Genomic DNA, 20,409 nt, shown 5'->3' on the forward strand with positions numbered 1-20,409 from the left:
GGGTGTACTCACTTTTGTTGCCTGCTGTTTAGCCGTCTTTGGCTGTGTGTTGAGTTCTTCCAAGAGGACAGTGTCATACAAGCTGTACATTGGCAACTTTACATTGTCACAAAGTGCAATTTCTTTTTGGGTAAATAGCAGATTGATAGTAGTAGTAGATTGAATAACATAAAAATAAAAGAAATCTAATAAAGAACATGTCGTGCAGAAGAGGAGCAGGGAGTTGTTTACTCCCACACCCGCCTTTGCCATCCACCCACTCATACAACCGAGTTTACAGGTCAACCATGATTTATCTCCACAGTATTTAAAACATTCTTCGCAGCCTTCTGCTAAATTATACTGTCAGCGTCTGTAGTTCTATTGAATCTACAATATCTATAGCAACAGTCTTTCGATCTATCTATCTGCAGTGTGTGCAATGCAAGGCAATATTTTGAGTAAATCATCCACAGTTCTTTCTAAGTGGGGTAAAAAAAAAAAAAAAAAAAAATGTAAAAAGCAGCTTGGGTTTTACCACACTTGCATAGATTAATACGGCTAGACCAATCAAACAGGCAGAGTATGAAAGAAGCGCAGCCACTGGACAGAGGATGACCTGGCCTGACTATAATCATGGACTTTACGCGTTTGACGCAGTCTCTTTTAATCTCTGAGGATCCGAGGAAGCTGTAGCACATCTCTGAGCTCTTATAGGCTTAAAGCCTTTAGCAATTTTGGTTTTAGGCTGAGGAATTCCAGCCAGCAATGTCAGTAAATCAACAATATCCCATACCCTTTTTCATGACAGATCATCAAATTGGTCCAATGTCAGGATGACTAGGCAATACAGTGGACCCCATCTATATCGCGGTTCGTCCTTTGAGCCCCTGCTAGATTCAGATTTTGAAGTGATTGTTTTTCATGTCCTCTCCTTGAGCCGTCACCTTATCGTGGTGGAGGGGCTTGTGTGTCCCAATGATCATAGGAGCTAAGTTGTCTGGGGCTTCACGCCCCTGCTAGGGTCACCCATGGCAAACAGGCCCTCGGTGAGGGACCAGACAAAGCACGGCTCCAAAAACCCCTATGACGAACAAAATATATGGATATAGGTTTCCCTTGCCCGGACGCGGGACACCGGGGCCCCCCTCTGGAGCCAGGCCTGGAGGTGGGGTTCGAAGGCGAGCGCCGGGCCTGCCCCCATGGGGCTCGGCCGGGCACAGCCCGAAAGGGCAACGTGAGACCTTGGCGATCCGATCCCAAGCTACAGAAGCTGGCTCGAGGGACGTGGAATGTCACCTCTCTGGCAGGGAAGGAGCCCGAGCTGGTGTGTGAGGTCGAGAAATTCCGACTAGATATAGTCAGGCTCGCCTCCACACACAGCTCGGGCTCTGGTACCAGTCCTCTTGAGAGAGCTTGGACTCTCTTCCACTCTGGAGTTGTCCACGGTGAGAGGCGCCGAGCAGGTGTGGGTATACTTATTGCCCCCCGACTCGGCGCCTGCACGTTGGGGTGCACCCCGGTGGACGAGAGGGTAGCCTCCCTCCGCCTTCAGGTGGGGGGGTGGGTCCTGACTGTTATTTGTCCCTACGCACCAAACAGCACCCACGCTTTTTGGGTTCCTTGGAGGGGACTCCATCGTTCTGCTGGGGGACTTCAATGCTCACGTGGGCAATGACAGTGAGACCTGAAGGGCGTGATTGGGAGGAACGGCCCCCCCGATCACAACCCGAGCGGTGTTCTGTTATTGGACTTCTGTGCTCATCGCGGATTGTCCATAACGAACACCATGTTCAAGCATAAGGGTGTCCACACGTGCACTTGGCACCAGGGTCTTTTTCACGAGTGAGGGAAGAATGGAACGGGAGATCGACAGGCGGATCGCTGCGGCGTCTGCAGTCATGCAAACTTTGTATCGGTCCGTTGTCCAATTTACCGGTCAATCTACGTTCCTACACTCACCTATGGTCACGCGCTGTTGGTCGAGAACAAGATCCCGGATTCAAGCGGCCGAAATGAGTTTCCTCCGCAGGGTGTCCGGGCTCTCCCCTAGAGATAGGGTGAGAAGCTCGGTCATTCGGGAGGGGCTCAGAGTCGAGCCGCTGCTCCTCCGCATTGAGAGGAGCCAGATGAGGTGGCTCGGGCATCAAGAGCTAGAGGAAGTGGCTGGGGAGAGGGAAGTCTGGGCTTCCCTGCTGAGGCTGCTGGCGCCGCGACCCGACCTACGATAAGCGGAAGACAATGGATGGATGTTTTTCATGGGTTTTTCTACAGGCAAGTCCGTATTTAGAGTTGCGTGCCTTCTGTGCAGAAGCACGTTGTGCCACAATATGCCGGGCAGCACTGAAGTCGACTGAAAGACATGCTGTGTAACAGAGGAAGAGAAGTAAGAAAAAGGAAAACAAAATGAAAATTCCAGTAAGAGTCATTGTTTCCGGAGGGCAGAGAGAATATAAGTAATGTTGTATGCTCTGTTTGTATGTGTTGCTGCTCCGTGTGGTACTGTTTGAAGGTGTATAATTACAGTAACAGCTACGCTAATTTCCGTTACCCCATCTATGGCATTTTGCATTATATGTTAGCCGTAAGAAAGCGGACTTCCATTAGCCCAAATGATATGGTTTGGTTGAACATTTTGGTGACTGTATACTATAGTGTTAGTGTTAAGTGTTATTTCTCTTTTTTGATATGTCGGTTTTCACGTAAACTTCACAAACGTGACAAATAAACAGCTTGAAGCGCTGTGCCTCTTACTTGGAGAACCGTGCGAACGAGTGTTCTTTTCATTTCCTCAAAGCGATGTTACATGATAGTCTCCCATTTCTTGACAGCAAGAGAGTGAGAACAGGCGCTAGGGAAGTGTTTTGTTTTATAAATGTAGGTTCGTTTGAATCACTTTGAATGTGTATAACCTTGTTTTTTGCATGATTTCTCGATATCGTGTATTTCCACCGACCGTGGGTACGTCTGGAGCGTATCCCGCACGATCAACGGGGGTTCACTGAATTACTTATGCTGCATTTATTTGGTTTGATTATCTGTGTCCTTGCTGCGCCTTGCCTTTTACACTTGTTCGTACAGCATAAGGAGGGACTCACTAAACTTTTGCAAATACTGAAGACACTTAACGTGTACTTCATGATCATTTATCAACAACGACTGTAAAAGAATAGGAATGCAGAGGATCACATTTCCAAGAGGAGACTGGAGGATGGAGAGAACATCTTGGGTACGAGGTGTGAACAGGAGAAACAGTGTGAAGGAGGTGTGGCGTGGGATGAGAAAGATTGCTGGCTCAAGACCGCCTGGCCAAATTGCTGAGTGGACCACGAATGATCATGAGAGAGAGAGGAAGAAAATCCTGTTTTCATCCAGTTTGACAACCGCCCTGGTCACCCACAACAAGGCTGCCTACCTTTTCATCCACTGCTGATGACTGTGACTGATTACACGCCACCTCTCGTTGATCCTTCCCCACATTCAAAGGTCAACTCAGCCCCTGCACCCATCAAACCTCATAACACAAGCTCGTCACAACACAATGTGGCGCCGAGTCGCTCCGCAGTTACAATTTGATGCTGCTGCCTCAAAAGGTAGAGCATCTGCTGTACTCCCTAAGCTCAACACAACTGACCTACAACACAATAACAAAGTTTTTCGGGGAAACGAGACTATGGAAAGACTACCAAATCCAATCACTAATCAGCCTGCATTTAGACAGCACCTTTTGAAGCCATTTTACAATGTTCCTCATTCACCGCAATGAAGGATGCCAATGGAAAGCTGTTGAAGCATTTAGTCAATATTCTTGACACTCTTTGTCCAGGAAAGCAATTTAGTGCACTAGTAGAACGACTGTTTCTTACAAGTAAAGTTTTTTTTTCCACTACAGCCTTCCACTACTGTAAGACTGTAAGTATTTTTTTTTTTATTCAGTAGAATTTTGTGCCACTAGAACTTGTGCACAGTTTTGCCTCACTAGTTGTTCTAGTACTAATTTGTGGCACATGCCTGCTAGTTGGGCCTAGTAGTGTTACTGGTGCAGCACAGTAGTTTACCTCTGAGTGGCATTAGTAGTGCAAAAATATTACTAGGAAGACATCTGTTCTACTAGTGTGCCCTAGTGGTTCTACTAGTGCACTGAATTGCTGGCTTGTGTTACGCACTAGTAGCCTCCTGGACCCTACTAGAAGCACCATAATGCCTACTAGTGGTTTTGCCTCACTGGTGACATGTAGTTGTCCTACTAGTGTGCCAAAGTTGTTTGATAATGTGCAGAAATGTCATACAATAGTGGCAGGGAGTAATGTAAAAAAAATAATAATAATAAGTTTGTTCAACTTGTGCGCTGTATGTTCCCGACTAGTGTGGACAAAGAACAAACTTCTACGTGGACTGTCAGGAGCAAGAGGAGCAATGTAGACTCGATGGAGAAGAAAACCTTCTTTATTAGTTCATGTTTTCACTGTTAACACCAACGCTTCATTGGGCACACATAGGCCAGGAATATTGCAGGAATTGTACAATTAAGAATAAAGTACAATAAAGAACCAGTGGCCCTAATAGTTGGGTAGGTTATGTCCCTTGTTGCGGGGTACGGCTAATGTTGGCCTCCATGTACCGGTCCATGTACCGGTGCAGAGCTACGCGCACAGGAGAATATGACCCAAAGAACACACTAGTACACGGACCTTAAGCTGGACATCAAGAATAGTGAACAAATGCTCAAACGACTTGATAAGTGTCCATCCTAAATTTTCCTGGTTTATTATGTCAAAATGACTGCTGTGAAGTAAGGTTATGAAGACAGAAATCAATTAAGATTTCAGCACAGCACTCATCATCATTGCTACAGTATTTTCCTTCTCCCAATGTACTGTACATTATATCAGGCTATATAAAGTATGCACGCTTGTTTGTATACTGTAGCCGAATTTCTGTGTTGCAGCTTGACATGATCATGCCAACGTTTTCCACATGGGAAAAATTAAAGCTTTGTTTTAAATTGAGAGCAAATACACAAAGTTCTGAACTTTCATGTGGAGTAAATATTAGCAGGCCCAGCCAGTACTGTGCAGCCCACTTTGCCTTTATCCTCAATTTCATTTCGACTGTCTAAATGAAAGCACCAGCTGACAGAAGAAACTGGCAGGCTTTACTGTGAATCCACTCCTTAGGGAATCTCTTTTATGCCCGCACCACAAAGCACGAATGAACAGACATCTAAGGTTATGTGAGGAAGAGGAAGAGGAAGAAGAGCCTTGTGCACCAGCACAGATTGTAACAGGAGAGGTAAGAGATCATTTCATGACAGCCTCCCAGGGTACTTCAATTCCACTGCTCACTGGTAGTTTGGTGCCACACCTCACTTAACTATCGATAGTTCCGCAATTGATATATTTCCCGCTCTGTCATTGCCATGGCAACACCAGGTGACGCTCTTTCGAAAGTGTTTCTCAACCTTGATTGAGCCAAGGCACATATTTGACTTTAGAAAAATGTCACGGCACACCACTAAACACAAATGTCACAAAAGGTATCAATAATTATGTCATGAACATCTTGTCTCAATTTACTCCCAAATGTAGTTACTCAGGGTACAATCTGGGCCTGTTTAGTTGAACACAAAGCTATTATTCTGTTTTATGAAGGGCAACACGTACAACACATGGTACTACGACCTCCCTTCCTTCAAGTGGAAGAGCGTTTCATTGTTCTACCTGTTAAGATGTGTCGCTGGCATAGAACAAAGATACATTATTTGTAGTAAATGAACTATTTTGTGGACCGATTTAGCAAAATCGGATCATTTCCTGCGACACACCTGATGATCCCTCATGGCACAGAGTGGTTGTGAATCACTGTTCTATTAGATAGAGATAGTGTGAGATAGAGATGGCGTGAGATCGAGAGATAGTGTGATATCGTGAGCGTGAGACAAAGAGTGTGAGCTAGAGATAGCGTGAGATACAGATAGCATGAGATACAGATAGCGATAGCGTAAGATAGCGATAGCAATAGTGTGAGATAGAGATAGTGTGAGATAGAGATGGCGTGAGATGGAAATAGAGATAGCGTGAGATCGAGAGATAGTGTGATATTGTGAGCGTGAGACAAAGAGTGTGAGCTAGAGATAGCGTGAGATACAGATAGCATGAGATACAGATAGCGATAGCGTAAGATAGCGATAGCAATAGTGTGAGATAGAGATAGCGTGAGATTGAGATAGCATGAGATACAGATAGCGATAGCGTGAGATAGCGATAGCAATAGTGTGTGATAGAGATAGCGTGAGATTGAGATAGAGAGCAGGACATAGATAATAGTGATAGCGTGAGATAGAAATAGAGATAGCGTGAGATACAGAGATAGTGTGAGATAGTGAGCGTGAGATAGAGATAGTGTGAGATATGGCTAGCATGAGATACAGGTAGAGATAGATAATAGAGATAGCGTGAGATCGATATCGAGATAGAGTAAGATAAATATAGAGACAGCGGGAGATAGAGTTCGAGATAGAGATAGCATGAGATAGAAATAGCGTGAGATAGTGTGAGATAGAGATAGGGTTAGATAGAGCTAGAGATACTGTAGCGCAAGAGATACTGTAGAGCTATAGGTAGGTAGGTAGGTAGGTAGGTACAGACAGACAGACAGACAGATAGATAGACAGACCCAGGACAAGGACACCCTCATAACAGGTGTCCATATGAAATTATGAACTACAGATCTTTTCAAAATGTATGAATAGCCTGTAGCTTATTTGCTACATTGCAGGTATTTGTTTTTAAATGTGCAGATCTCGAGCCTGTGTCACGACACCCGCTGACTTCTATATGACTTTTGATTGTTATATTTATTTCGTATATATGAGCATTCTTGCGCTGGTTTACTCTTTGGCTGTTTCAGGATTCCCCCGTGACCAACGTGTGCATGTTTCTACAGGAACCTGTGCAGCTGTGGCACAACAAAGGCAATTCTTGGGACTGTTTTAAGCTTCCTCCTGAACAATACTGTTTCACAGTTTCAAGATTTCCATCATAACCACTATTCTCCTTGATTACAACACACACTGGTAAAACTAAAACCTGTTTTTGTAGACACGGGTCAAATTTGACCTGGAATAGCTTCAGTGTACACAGAGTATGGAGCACCTGTTCAAAAGAATGCTTTGGTTTTTTTTGTTTGTTTGTTTTTTTGTGTATATTTTAAATCACTTTAGGAAAAGTCATCAAATTTCAGGGTGAAAGAATGATATTTCGAGTATTTTTATTGTTGTCAAATTAGGTCAAATTTGACCCGAGCAGTACGGAAGGGTTAAGATAGTCGTCTCGGTCTGCAGTAAACCAATCAGCACATTAAATTAATGACGTTTTCCATGATGATCAAGACTAGAAGAACAATGAATAACATGTACCTGCCACAGAATTTGGACGGGGCATCATGAAAGAGGAAGCAGTGTGTATGTGGTGCTGTGGGAGGGGTCTCTTAGGCGGTGGGGGTGTCCTGGGCTCCTTGATATCAGCTCTCACTGATGACTCCTCAGGTTGGATGGTGGGATTACTCCGAGGAGGCCCAAGATGGTTGTCCTCGCCTGTGTGGCCCATGACGACGACGCTGCCTCCCGGGGCTTCGTCCGCAGTCAGATCGGAACTCGAGACACTTCGCTCCTCATTCTCAGAAGAACTAGTGATGGTTGCTACGCACAAGAGGGATATTGGTGAGGTAAGCCAGGCATATGAACAAAAGTCGAACACAGTGGCGCCTTGACTCATAAATTGAATTCGTTTCATAACCAAACTCGCAATTTCATTTGCTCCTATTTTAAATCAGTATCCCTTATTGGAATGAATTTCAATGTCAAATGTGTTCGACTGTTCGCAGCATAGGTGTGGACTGGAGTCATGAATATGATGACTTTTGACTCGACTTGACAATATGTTAAAAGACTTGCAACTCAACTTGGACTTGAACAGCAGTGACTCGTGACTTCACTTGGATTTGAAACAATTGACTTGAAAACAATTGGCTGCTTTGACCAAATATGTTGACAACATGCTGTAGATCGGAGTGACTAAATAATAAGTCAATGTGCCCCATTTCTTTTGTATTTATTATTATCTTTATTCGGTTGACACTCCACTGGGCACACTGTGCCAGAGGAATCGACCAAGAAGTCCTTATTTCACACAATTTAAAAAAGAACAAAAACAAAGAAAAGAAAAAAAAACACTACAACATAAATCAACAATAAATGTTACAGCTAAATAAATGTATACTTTCGAAGAAACACATAGACAGAAAGGACAATGACATTTAATGTAACAATAAGGCCGAAAGAAAAATCCACATTGCATTGTGGGAATTACTCGGACCGACGTGGTGGTGTCAAAGCCCTGGCTATTGGTGTCAAGGAAGCACAGTTAAAGTGATGCAGTTTGACTGAGAAACTTAAAAACAAGTTTAGCCTGGGTTGTTAGTGGGCGTGATGGAGTATGTGCTTTTACGCGCGCACTTCCAGCACATTTTTTTTCAAAATCAAATAATAAGTACGCCATTTATTTTCTTAGGGTAGAGTTGTAACATGAGTTTGAAAAGATAAACTGTTTTGGACACATCCATCCATCCACCCATCCATTTTCTGAGGCGCTTCTCCTCACTAGGGTCGCGGGCGTGCTGGAGCCTATCCCAGCTGTCATCGGGCAGGAGGCGGGGTACACCCTGAACTGGTTGCCAGCCAATCGCAGGTTTTGGACACATAGTCTGTGGCAATTATAAAAAAAAAAAAAATTCAACTGCTCACATTTTTTCTTTTCCCTGTTTACTGCATAAAACGGTTTTAAATTCTATCTGCACAAACCAACACACACATACTCAAACTTTTTCTCTTAAAATACTCATCAATCGAAGGCTTTTATCATTCTCGATCCAGCCGTTGCCCTTTAGTATTTAACTATAAATACAGAGTCTATTTAGAGAAAAGTGTCCTATTTTAGAAGCATCAGACCCATAAGCAAGAAAGACAGCAGTGTCCCAGTTTTGACAGCAGGGAGTTGAAGCCTTGAGGCTGAAGTGGCACAGGCGACACACAGAAAGTGCGGGATAGGACTGCACATTTCACAAGGACTTGGAGCTAAGTGATGGCTCATCTAACTTCCTATCTGCATCACCTATAAAGTCTGGCACAAGTCAGCTGGGCTGATATTCAATTAGAAGTTCGGCGAAATTAGCAGACGGTATGGTTATCATAATCCTCTAAACGACTGCTACTTTGACACACGTGAAGCAGCAACACATACAAAGGGAGCATACAACATTATACATAGGCATACTATCTCTCTGCTATGTCGGAACAATGACAATTTCTTAAATTTGGTTGGGGACTTTCTCGGCGTCTTCGTCTGGCTGTTATGCATCTCTTCCAGTCAACCGTCCATACCACCCGGCATGTTGTGGCACAACGTGATACAACACTGAAGGCTAACAACTCTAAATTTGAACATGCCTGTACACTGTAAAATCTTGTAAAAAAAATAAAAATAATCTGCAATATGCAATATTTCACTGTACGTCTTATCTTGTCAACATAAAGGTTGATAAGCGCTCACCTATTATTCCGCTGTCTTTGCTCTCCAGGGTGGAGGTGGGACTTTGTGGCGGTGGGCCGAGGCTGCTCCCAGCGACGAGTGCGGCCGGAGAACATTGAGCGGGGCCTCGTACGGGGCTGGAGAGCGTCCCGCTGGGACTGAGGCTGGAGCCTCCGTGTGGTGAAGGCAGGGGCAAAGGGTGGCATACGTTACTGCTGCTTAAGGTGGAGGAGGGGCTCCCAGAGCAAGGAGAGGCAGTGCCGCAGGTCAACGTGGAGCTCGGACTCCCTCCCTGAGCGGGAGTGTCGCCCTGAAAAAGAAAGAGGCACTAAATACGTATACTCCGGATGAGAAAAAATATCAGCAGTCTCCATTTTCTCTGCAACAGTGAGCATTTATTCAGTAACCTTGATCTCCAGCTTAAGGTCCATGTGCAGCATTCTTCTTGCCCTCACTAGTAAGACAATTTAGCACACTTGTAGCATGACTAGGATGCACTGGTAGAACGACTTGTCATGTTTTTTTTTTTCACTGCTAGTGCCACTTTTGGCCTACTAGAGTGCAAACGTTACTAGTCAGACACTGTCGTTTTACTACTGCGCACTGTCGAAAGCATTTTGAGCATTTATTCTTTATTTATTCTGCTTTATATCGTTTTCAGGTCCATGTACTAGTACGCGCTTTGTCCTCACTAGTAGGACAACTTCAGTGTACTCGTAGGGAAAGTGCATGTTATTTGGGAGGCAAAACTGTGCAATAACTGACAGCTGTGTGCTTCTTGTACTCCAAGTGACATACTGTAAAATGGAACTTTTCCACTTTAACTATCTTTTTTTCCGCAGTTTTTCAGAAGGACAGCTGGTTAGATTCTCAAATGAATCCCGCGCTGTTGACAGTCACCGTTTGGAGACAAACTCACTCGACACACACTGCTGTTCAAGATGGAAGATAACCTCAATAAGACGGATATGGATATTCGTCACAGATGAAAGGATACATTTAGGCACAGAAAATCCAATGAATACATCATGTTAATATGTGGATGACAGCTGTAATGTGTGCAAAGGTAAAAAAATAAAAAAAAGAGGATGAAGAATGAGGTAGCACTGCATGTGTGTATGTATGTATGTGTGTCTTATTTTTTCTTTCATCTATCAACAATGGGAACAATGGTCGGTGATGGTGAACTCAATAGATTGCAACAGGTGAACATAGTGATCAGGGCTCTGGGCCAGAGGTTCCAAAACGTTTACTAAGCCAACGCACATATTTTACATTACAAAAATACATTAAGTCATTCACTGTCGTGGGCGTTTATATTCAACTGAAATCCAACCGTTTACTGCCACCGACGTATATATGCGTCAAGTAGATTTTTCAATAGGCAGGCGTGGAAGAGGGTCTCACCCAACTTGTCTGTGAAAGTTGTAAACCACCGTAATGACCAACAGATCCCTGTAGATGGCGCCACTGTATTGCTTTGGATATGAGATCAGCACAGCTTTTGAGTAGAAGATTAAGATTATGGGGGGAATCTCGGCTTGTCACATCGATTATGAGGGAGACCGATGCCAACGTGTTTGAAGCCAGAAAAGTTCAGGCAGTTCACACTCGAACAGTATTTGTGGTAAGTAGTAGAAAATGTGTGTCGCGATTGTGAGAAGAGATGACCAAGTTCATGGAGTGAACGTGGAACGCCATGTAAAGAAGACACTGACATTCAACTAGAGCCATGTGGTGAGTCGGCGCCATTCATGGCACGTTTCTTAGTTGTATATCTGTAAATAAATTCTTATTTTGCCATCAAAAGCCCTTTTCAGTCTTGCTTTTTTTAATATAGTTTAAGGTGTCACAAAAGCAAAAAAACTAGTAAAATATCGTCAAAGTCACTGTTGTCTTGACATTTTTCTTTTCACAAAACGCTTGTTTTCTCTGCATTTTTGTCAGAAACCAAGATTTTTGGTGAAACCTATTTCGGACCGATTAAGTCAAATTGTATCGTTACTAGTGAATCAATGGAATCATTGCTACAGAGAGGTCAGTTTCATATGCAAGTGTTTCTATTCCATATTCCATTGCATGATTTCCCTGCGCGGCGATACTAAAGAGTATCAAATAAATGTATAGAAATAAAAACCTGAAACATTAGGGCCAAGCTCAAAACTTTCATTGTGGCTCTATCACAGACATTAGATGTATTGAAGGCTGGACAAGTAAAGAAAATGACAAATTTACACACATGTGAAATTGCAATAGTCAACAAATAAAAATATACTGCAGGTATCCGTTCACTGTTACAACTGGCCTTTTTTTTGTGTGCTCCTTACATCATTACATACAGTATAGTTATTGTGGGACCGTTCCTATAAAAGAACACGCTTGGAAAGGTTTGTTAGCACATTTTGTCCACTGTGAAAAAAATAACAGGCTTTCTCATAGGATTTTTTTTTATCTTGGTAGTTTGATCAAAAGCAGTTCGGGCCTCTTGGTCACTGATGCAATGTTTATGCAATGCGGGGGGGGGGGGGGGGGGGGGGTCAACAGCAACAACAAGGTGGGAGAATGGAGGCAGCTCACCGATGTTCCTTTTATAGCGGGGGCCCTAATCTATCTCAGCCAGGCCAGGACAAGCCCCATCCCTCATATGATCCCTGCCTGCGTTCACGGCGAAAGCGACTGTATCTGGAGCTCAGCTGGTGAAATGAGGCTGGCTAAATGGGCCGAGGCACGGAGACGGCGCCGCAAGCACGTTCGATAATCATACAGCGAGTAGGACACTGACGGGAGTCACATGAGCCGCGCATATGGGAAACTGCTTGAGCATTTATTCACTCTTCTTAGTATGCATCTAAAGGTTCGCGTGCCATAATTCAGCACACTAGTAAAATAACTAGGGCGCGTGAGTACCACGACTGTCTTACTAGTAAAACAAAGAAAAATTTTAAAAATCCCACCAGGCAACTGCGTCACGTCTGCAAATGAGTAAGACACTTACATGTTACTAGTGAGGCAAAATTGTGACTTAGTTGATATCAGTGCGCGGTTAGTGAGGCGCAAGATGTTAACTAGTAGAATTTTATAATGTCACTAGTAGTACACAGTTGTCAACTAGTGCACAGATTTAAATCACTATAATCTCTCGCTTCAGGTCCATGTACTAGTATGCTCTTTATCCTCACTAATAAGACAGTTTGGCGCTTATTAAAAATACAGTATTAGGGAGTACAAGTAGAACAAATGTCTTACTAGTATCTTGTTTTATGTATGACATTTCTTTACATTAGTAGGAAAACTGTGGTATACTAGCAGGACAACTACATATTATTTGTGAGGCAAAACTGGGCACTATTTGACTAGTTTTTTACTAATGTTACTAGTGTAGCACAGTTACCACAGTTTACTAGTACGGCTCAATTACAAGTGGCAATAGTAGTGGAAAAAATCACTAGTAAGACACACCAGTTCTAATAGTGCGCGCCTTCGTCCCACTAGTGTGCTAAATTGTCCTACTAGTGAGGGCAGAGGCCATACTAGTACATGGACCATAAACAGGAGATCAAGTGTGATGGATTGTCTGCTACTTTAGGGCCTACTAGTTAGGCTTAGTAGTGTTATTAGTGCAGGACAGTAATTTACTAGTAATTGTGTACTAGTAGGCACTAGTAGACAAGGTAAGGGAGCTTCTTTTATATCGAGAATTTCATACAAAAGGTTACGCGGTGTGCTTTAGGTGATTAAAAGTACAACATTTAAAAGCATTTAAAAACAAACCCCAAAAGATATTTCAAAATAAAGTACAGAAACAAAAGACAGCTTACTAAAATGATTAAAAGAACGTACAGTGCAATGAAAAGATTTTTTTTAGGACTTTAACATGCTTTAAAAGAGCTCAATTGTAAGCATGACCAAAAAAAAAGGATTGGCAGTAGTGGGAAAACTAGTATTACTAGTAATACATGCGCTGAATTGTATCACTAGTGAGGACAAAGAGTATACTAGTGCATGGGCCTTAAGATGGATATCAAAGATATGGAGTCAATGCGCAAGCAACATGAACAAGGACTGCAGCATAATTCATATTGCAGCGATGTATAAATCATTTCTAATTTGATGATAATTAGTATGCGTCCAAGTGGGTACTCATCACATCATGAATTGTTTCTTCATGAAATAAATCAGCCAGAAATTGAAATGTTATAAAAATTCAAGCATTGTTTATTTTTACCGCCGGGGGGGGGGGGGGGGGCGGTAAAAAAAAAAAAGGAAAAGTAAATAAAGATGCTGCTTTACCTTCTTTTCCCTCCTGTCCTCCATAGGAGAGCTAGCTATGCCGGGCGTTGCTTCTCCCAATAACAAGCATAGTCTGGTCATCAGTTCCTGGGTAGAAAGCGAGGAGCCCAGCTGGAGCTCCACGTGGAGGTCTGGAACACACACGCACACACACACGAACAGGCAAATGGAAGCATGATAGGTGGGCCTCTCGGTGATGCGTCCTGCGTGGCAGCATTGCAAGCGGATCATGTGAAATGTACGCTATGCATTCACAGGTCAGCAAACCCAGAAAGGGAAAAAAAAAACACCCCAAAAAATGAAAACAAAGCACACCCAGCTCCTCTGATTAGAGCAGCAGCTTTACAGTCCCTTGTCAAGGTTGCTATGGAAGCAGTTTGAGCATTTATTGTATATCCTTCGTATCCAGTTTAAGGTCCATGCCACGCTATTTTTCCTCACTATTAAGACAATCAAGTGCACGGGTAAAAGAAATAGAGTGCACTAGTAGAATGACTGGCTTACTAAAGTATTGTTTTCCACTACGACGCAGCAAAAAAACACAAAATCTCAACTGTTGAATTTATCTTATTTCTCGTAAAAACATTACTGTACTTATTTTAAGACAGTTTTGACTTTTGTCTAAATTTTAATTTAAAAAAAAGATCTTATTGCAAGAATCTTATCAAGTTAATTCATTCTGGTTCCATTGGAATATATATATATATATATATATATATATATATATTTATTTATTTTTTCACCTATTTTAAGGACAAAATGTATTGTTCTACTTTTTTTTTTTTTTTTTTTTTTTTTTTACTTGTTTTGAGAAGTTCATTTTTTTTTCCAGTGTACGGCCACTTTTTGCCCAACTACTACACGATTAAACCTTACTAGTTGTCTACTGTGCTGCACTAGTAACACTACTAGGCCCAACTACAAAGTAGTAGGCATGTGTCACACACTAGTAGCCTCCTGGATCCCATAGTAGCACCAAAATTCCGACTAGTGGTTTTGCCTCACTAGGACCATGGAGAGCAGTGATTCTCAACTGCCGGGTCGGGACCCAAAAGTTAGTCACAGACGGCTAATAAAAACTTCCAAGTATTCGTATTCAGGACAGGAAATGTGACTTCCTTGCGCTCTAGCGCCATAAACAAACACAGTGTAGCGGACGTCATGGCTAGCAATATGCTTTTAGCGGTAGGGCATACTCATTTGAAACACGTTTAAAAAAAATCTTATATTGTACATGCGTTTTTTTAGAGGCTATTTTTAAACAAAGACCATCTTTATTGTTCTGAACTTCTGTAAAAGTGGGTCGCAACAATGAAACAATCGGAAAATGCGGGTCTAATCTAACTTAAGGCCGATGTACTAATACGCTCTTTGTTTTCAAAAATGCTTGCAATATCTCAATGTTATTATTTCCTCCATATGACAGTTAAAACTTTTGGACAGACAGATTTTAGCAAGAATCATTGAAGTTGACATGGCATGATTTGCTATCGCGGGCCACATAAAATAATGCGGTGGGCCGGATAAGGCCCCCGGGCCTGAAGTTTGACACCAGTGGCATATACTGTAGTAGTGAAAGGCAATAGCGGTTAACACGTGACTAGTGAGACACAATGGTGCTACTAGTGCACCCTAGTCTTTCCACTAGTGCGCTGAATTGTCTTACGAGTGAGGACAAAGAGCGTACGAGTGAATAAACGCTCGAACAGCTTCCCATAGGTCGCGCCGTCACAAGGTTGCGCGAGGCGGAGAGTTTGCCAGGTGCTCGTGGCTGAAAGACAGCTTGCGAATTTGAACCAGCGTGGTGACGAGAGAGACGCGGAGCCTCGGCGTTGGCTTCCTGAGAGATCGGCTGACGCGGGACATATGCTGAATTCATTCATCACCGGTTTAAGGCTCCGTGATTCTTTGACCTCCAACCCCACGTCAGTCACACGCGTGCTCACAGTGCAAAGACACTACTTTCCACAATTGGAACATCTCCCTGCTTTGTGCCTTTAACCATCTGAGCCGTTCACGTCTCTTGTTCTTGCACCTCATGTTCGGGGCTGAGTAACACGCATATTGAGTAGGCTTATAAACAGGATGACAGAACATCTCAGATAACAAGAACAGCTCACGCCGCCTCGCACACATCTTTGCGTCTACGCACCACGTTTGTTTTGCACTCCTTCCACTCATTCTTTTTTTTCAACATTTCACTCTGTACCTTTTTACCTTTGAATCCCCCCTCACATTCAACCCAAGCGCGAGCCTTGAGAGGATGAAGGTCAATTTTAATAGGCAGGCCTAGGCATTTTGTTTCACAAGGCTCGCCAATTAGAGCCTTTCTCTATGCACTTCTCACTTCACAGCTTGGGAGAGAACGAGGGAAATGGGGGCGGGCGACGGGTGGTGGTGGGGCGGGCGGGCGGGCGGGGTTGTATTTCAGAGGGAGAGAGACAAGAAAACTTTGCATTTCGCCAGGAGAGGCCGAAGACTCAATCTGGAGTAGCACGAGAACACCGTGAATGTCCAGCGCTATTCATCAAACCATCTAGCAGTTGCCATTGGAAACGGGAAGCTGAAAAGTGCCTGGCAACCGGGGTTGGAAATGCCTTATAATAAAAAAAAAAAAAAAATACAATTGAATCTGTTCATCCTTGGAGTATAGCTCTCTGGACATAAGAAAACCTGTCTGCATTATTGATATTCATACCCCCCCAAAAAAATGTCATTTAAGTTAGAGGCGTGTAATTGACTTTACACATCGTGACACCATTTGTCTTATTCACCTGAAAGGAAGAATTTCATTCGGATTCACACACACACTCATTTCACATCCCTCACCTTTATCCCATTCATTCTCCTACAACCGTATTGCATTCCCCCATCAATAAGTACACAACGGCCACGATGCCGAACACACTCACGCCCATCCTCTCACCTCTGCGCTCTGTCTCGCCACAGCACGAGGCGAAGACGAGAGGTCCCCTCGAGTCGCGCGAGCCGTCCACATACTCCAGCTTCCTTACCCGTCCTTCGGCCTCAGCAGAGGGGAGAAGGAGAATGGGAAGGGAACGGGAGGGGTGGGAGGGGAGGGGAGTGAAGGCGAGAAGGGAGGGGACGTGGGGGGTGGTTGAGAGTGGAGCCAGGGAGGAATATGAAAGAAAGTGTGTATGAGAGAGAGAGAGAGATGAAGCCCCTCCAGATAAGATCTGCGGTGAATTTAAATCATGTCCCAGGAGTATAAATCAATATAAACATATGATGAGCCATGTACATAGTTTCATACTGACTGTAAGGTGGGCATTTGTCTATAATATAGTAATAGCGTGTGTGTGTGTGTGTCAGGGACAGTGCTCACTCATTGATGTGTGGGTGTGTCTCAATTTATGCAACAATAATCGAAGCTCCTCTGAAGCACAGATTCTTCGGCAGTGACTTTAAATCCTTCCTAATGGAAACCCTGAGCTGGGATGAATTCCCCCCCCCCCGCCCGGTGTTTCAGTCGTGTGTGGTCAATCTCCTGGTATCTAGTCTCACCCTAACCCTAGTAGGACAATTCACTGCAATAGTAGAACGATTATGGCGCACTAGTAGCGTAATGTTCTACCCACAGCTAATGCTTACAGTGGAAGGCATTATAAACCCCTTCAAGCATTTATTTGATATTTGTGTTCTATTACAATCGTGCTCAACACAAGTCAGATAACTTTGGGATACTAGCAGAGTTACTAGTAAGGCAAACCTGTGGACTAGTGGACAAATGCTACTGCTACTACTCTTGACGTAAAATTCTAAACATATAGCGCTTAACCAGTGCTCAGTTTTGCCTCACTGGTGGTAACATGTAGTTGTCCTACTAGTACGCCAAGGTTTTCCTACTAGTGTGCAGAAATGTCATACACACAGTGGACAAAACATTATAAGTAAGACACAGTCATTGTACTAGTGCGCTAAATTATTTGTACTAGTGGGGACAAAGAGTGTACTAGTACAGGGACCATCCATCCATTTTCCATCCGAGGTCAGGTCGCGGGGGCAGTAGCTTTAGCAGGGACGCCCAGACTTCCCTCTCCCCAGCCACTTCATCCAGCTCTTCCGAGGTCACCCACAGCTCGTGACCGTAGGTGAGGGTAGCAACGTAGATCGACCGGTAAATCGAGAGCTTTGCCTCGCGGCTTAGCTCCTTCTTCACCACAACGGACCGATACAAAGTCCGCATCACTGCAGACACCGCAGCGATGCGCCTGTCGATCTCCCGTTCCATTCTTCCCTCACTCGTGAACAAGACCCCGAGATACTTGAACGCCTCCACTTGGGGCAGGATCTCATCCCCGACCCGGAGAGGACACGCCAGCCCTTTCCCGACTGAGGACCACGGTCTCAGATTTGGAGGTGCCGATTCTCATCCCAGCCGCTTCACACTCGGCTGCGAACCGCTTCAGTGAGAGTTGGAGGTCACGGCTTGATGAAGCCAACAGAACCACATCATCTGCAGAAAGCAGAGATGCAATACTGAGGCCACTAAACCGGACCCCCTCTACGCCTCGGCTGCGCCTTGAAATTCTGTCCGTACAGGGACCGAACAGCCCGTATTAGGGGGGTTCGGTACCCCATACTCCCGAAGCACCCCCAACGAACGCCTTCTCCAAGTCCACAAAACACATGTAGACTGGTTGGGTGACAGTTTTAGAGGAAAAAAATAAACATTACTAGTAAGACCAGTATGTCCTTTTTACTAGTGCATGGAATTGTCTCACTAGTGATGACAAAGAGCGTACTAGTACATGGACCTTAAACTGTATTCCAAGGATATGGAATAAATACTCAAATAGCTTTCCATTGAAAGAAGGCATTGATGCATGCAAATGACGTCAAAAGCTCGTTTTCCCACAATGGCTGTACTTGTTATAGGACACTGCCCCCTAGTGGGCACTTTGAATGCATGCATGTTGGGTAAACATCTATAAGGATCAGATGTGCTACTGTATTTCAACATTTCGTTGCGACTACATTGGGACTCTCTTTTTTTTTTTTTTTTAAATACTTCATCATCGAATTCATTTATTAGAAAAGCGCGTGTACACAAACATTTATATATTTGCAATAAATGACTTATATGTATCGGAGTATTCTGAATTATAGTATGCCACGGGGTGGGGGGAGGTTGGGGGGGCTGTACTTAAATGATGATTTCAGCAAAATGAATTGCACATAAGTGAAATCAAATTTTTAATGAATGTTTAAAAACAAACAGGCAAATGTATTACACTTAAAAGTTAAATACAACTGAATTTTTTTCGAGGTTGCCACCACGTTAAGCTTCCTGTGCTTTTACTATGGCGAGCACTGAACGGTGACCTTTGACTGTTTCAATTCGTGATGTTTTCGGAAACACATACTACACAGTGTAGCCAGGACTCTTCTTCTTCTCTCACGCACCAAATCAAACCAAATTTGATGTGGTTCCGGTCTTATTTCCTTATGCCTACCTAATTGGGGTTCCTTGCCCGAAGTCATCATGTTCAATCATTTACTGCGACAGTCTGTCACATGATTGCGGCCCCGGGGGCCTCCGTCTGTATGCACGCACGTGCGTTTGCCGTCACGTGTATGGAGCAGCTGAACGCACAGATGCTCGCTAACCAGGGAGAAGCTACGGAAGCGAGCGTTCTGCTTCGCGTGCGGCTCGGGTAACCGTAACCGACGCGAGGCCGCCCGCCTGGGAACTTGGTGCGCCGGTGGGATGGAACTACGTTGTCTTGGCGAGGGAGGAAAGGAGAGGACGGTAAAGAGACGGACATCCCCTTGAAATATTAACGAGGACGACTGAGCTCGAGTTATGTTTGTCCATCATCACAGCGGCCCTCTGATATTGTAACGGTTCTGTAACGGATATTGCAGCCCGTTGTTCCCAATGGGTTGTACTAACCAGGTCATGATGTTTTCTTCTGACACACTTGAAATGAGGCTAACCGAACGGGCTCTGCTTGAATCACCCCAGAGAACTTGGCACAACTGTGAGCAGATTCTAATAATTTCACCTTCTCATTATTAGTCGGGTAAGCACATTGGACTTCGATGACGAGGACCAAAAACTAGCGCACGTTGCGTGTTTGTTTATTTGTGCTTACCAGGGTGCTTCTGCCTCCTTGTTTCAGCTGATTTTCCTCCTTTGTGCTTCTTTTGTCCAAACGCTGCCTTGGACATACTGCTCAGCCTGTGGAAGATTGGAGAATACGCTAGAGTGTTCCATTGGTGCCACAAAAGCAGATTTTCATTGGATAGTGTTGCGGCCCAAAAGAAAACATGTTTGTTTGATTCTAGATTCTCAGAAACGTTCAGTTTTACCTGTTATCGGCCTCCCCAATGAGGTCTCGGTATTAATCCACACTTCGCCGACAGACTCCCTGCAACCGTTTCTGTCGACCCAAGCACTGAGGAAGAGTCGACTAGCTGCATGCGTATCAGTTTTATGTCCCAATTGTGGGCGATTAATCTTTGATCATTCGCCCTCATAAAGAAAGAATGCGAGTTTTTCCCACCTAAATTATTTCATTAACAGTCC

The 20,409-nt window shown here is 43.9% G+C and overlaps 2 protein-coding genes across 29 annotated transcripts in view; one reads left to right on the forward strand and one right to left on the reverse strand.

Moving 5' to 3' along the window:
- wdsub1 (WD repeat, sterile alpha motif and U-box domain containing 1) overlaps window positions 1–10,675 on the forward strand; it is a 50,375-nt gene extending 39,700 nt beyond the window's left edge. For 23 of the 24 annotated variants that reach the window (XR_009785377.1, XR_009785375.1, XR_009785385.1 and 20 more), the window contains 3 exons: window positions 7,526–7,704; window positions 9,616–9,953; window positions 10,409–10,675. The gene's annotated coding sequence lies outside the window, so the exon portion shown is untranslated. Of the gene's footprint in view, window positions 1–4,345; window positions 5,272–7,525; window positions 7,705–9,615; window positions 9,954–10,408 lie in introns of all 24 variants that reach the window. The other variant, XR_009785399.1, reaches the window with a different exon arrangement.
- tanc1a (tetratricopeptide repeat, ankyrin repeat and coiled-coil containing 1a) overlaps window positions 1–16,911 on the reverse strand; it is a 46,314-nt gene extending 29,403 nt beyond the window's left edge. For 4 of the 5 annotated variants that reach the window (XR_009785361.1, XM_061753342.1, XM_061753335.1 and 1 more), the window contains exons 1-4: window positions 16,783–16,911; window positions 13,857–13,987; window positions 9,588–9,876; window positions 7,397–7,678 (exon numbers count right to left, since the gene is read on the reverse strand). Coding sequence is in view for 4 of the 5 variants with exons in the window: in XM_061753342.1 (XP_061609326.1) it covers window positions 7,397–7,678; window positions 9,588–9,876; window positions 13,857–13,937 (652 nt within the window). In the remaining variant the exon portion in view is untranslated. Of the gene's footprint in view, window positions 1–7,396; window positions 7,679–9,587; window positions 9,877–13,856; window positions 13,988–16,782 lie in introns of those variants that run through there. The other variant, XM_061753351.1, reaches the window with a different exon arrangement.
- Window positions 16,912–20,409: the final 3,498 nt, after the last annotated feature.

Source organism: Phyllopteryx taeniolatus, chromosome 2, assembly GCF_024500385.1.
Source record: "Phyllopteryx taeniolatus isolate TA_2022b chromosome 2, UOR_Ptae_1.2, whole genome shotgun sequence".
In the NCBI taxonomy this organism is placed as follows: Eukaryota; Metazoa; Chordata; class Actinopteri; order Syngnathiformes; family Syngnathidae; genus Phyllopteryx; species Phyllopteryx taeniolatus.